The sequence below is a fragment of the Oxyura jamaicensis genome, unplaced genomic scaffold, assembly GCF_011077185.1.
Source record: "Oxyura jamaicensis isolate SHBP4307 breed ruddy duck unplaced genomic scaffold, BPBGC_Ojam_1.0 oxyUn_random_OJ69298, whole genome shotgun sequence".
NCBI lineage: Eukaryota > Metazoa > Chordata > Aves > Anseriformes > Anatidae > Oxyura > Oxyura jamaicensis.
The window spans coordinates 1-1,015 of NW_023309313.1; the positions used below are offsets into that span (position 1 = coordinate 1).

The following is a 1,015-nucleotide window of genomic DNA, read 5'->3' on the forward strand; positions in this document are numbered from 1 at the left end:
CCCCTTTTTGTCCCCCGCCCCCCAGGAGCGAGGAGGAGATGTCCTCCTGGATCTCCCGCATCAACCTGGCGGCCGCCCTCCTCTCCTCGCCCCCTTTCCCCGCCGCCGTGGGCTCCCAGCGCCGCTTCGCCCGGCCCATCCTGCCCGCCGCGCCCAGCCGCAGCCCCCCGGTGAGCCGCGGGGACGGGCTGGGGACCCCCAGAAAATAAAAACCGGGGACCCCCCCACCCCCCAGCCTCGTTACCCCCACCTCGGTCCCCGCAGGAGGAGCAGCACCGAGCCCACGAGGCGTGGATGGAGCGCGTGGCCCAGGAGCTCTTCGAGCACCAGCGCAACCTCCCCGAGAAGCGGGGCCGAGCCCGCGACCTCGACGAGTACCGGGTGAAGAAGGAGTACCTGCTGTACGAGGTGGGGCGGGGGGGGCACGGGACATGGGGGGGGACACATGGGGACAGGGGGGACACGCGAGGCTCACCCCCCACCCACGTTTTCTTGGGGTGCAGAGGCGCCGCTACGAGACCTACGTGCAGGTGCTGGAGACGTGGATCAACTCCGGCGCCCAGGACCTGGAGGGCTGGGAAGCGCAGGCGGGGGCCGTAGCGGCCCCCCCGGAGCCCCCCAACCTCACCAAGGCTCATTCCAGCCCCTCGCTGGCCCCCGAAAGCGCCCCCCCGGCCGGCGTCCGGGTCAAGCGCAACATCTCCGAGCGCCGCACCGTGCGTAAGGTCATCCCCAAGCGCAACAAGAACCTGCTGTGACGGGGTCGGGGACACCCCCCCCCCTTCTTTTTTAGGGACCCCCCCTTTTCTTTTTTGAAGCCCCCCCCCTCCCATTTAGTGTTTGGGGGGACCCCTCCCAACTTTGGGGATGCCCCCCCCCACCGCGGTACGAGGGTCCTCAGGGCACCGCTGGCAACAAGGGGGTACCCCCCCCTCCCCAGGATCGAGGGCTCAAACTCAGGGAGACCCCCCCCCGTGTCCCGGGGGAGGACATGGGGGGGGCAGGGGGGACCTGG

The 1,015-nt window shown here is 70.7% G+C and overlaps 1 protein-coding gene across 1 annotated transcript; it reads left to right on the forward strand.

Moving 5' to 3' along the window:
• The first annotated feature begins 6 nt into the window (after positions 1 to 6).
• Positions 7 to 1,009, forward strand: LOC118159278 (PH and SEC7 domain-containing protein 4-like). The gene is made up of 3 exons (XM_035313882.1): positions 7 to 170; positions 265 to 408; positions 504 to 1,009. The coding sequence occupies exons 1-3, from the start codon at positions 39 to 41 to the stop codon at positions 756 to 758; spliced, it is 531 nt and encodes a 176-aa protein (XP_035169773.1). The 5' UTR covers positions 7 to 38; the 3' UTR covers positions 759 to 1,009.
• Positions 1,010 to 1,015: the final 6 nt, after the last annotated feature.

Excerpts from the sequence above, each read along its gene's own strand:
- LOC118159278 (XM_035313882.1), top strand. The coding sequence starts at position 39 with ATGTCCTCCTGGATCTCCCGCATCAACCTGGCGGCCGCCCTCCTCTCC. Across the intron at positions 171-264 it reads CGCCCAGCCGCAGCCCCCCG|GAGGAGCAGCACCGAGCCCA; the intron begins GTGAGCCGCGGG and ends CGGTCCCCGCAG. Across the intron at positions 409-503 it reads AGGAGTACCTGCTGTACGAG|AGGCGCCGCTACGAGACCTA; the intron begins GTGGGGCGGGGG and ends CTTGGGGTGCAG.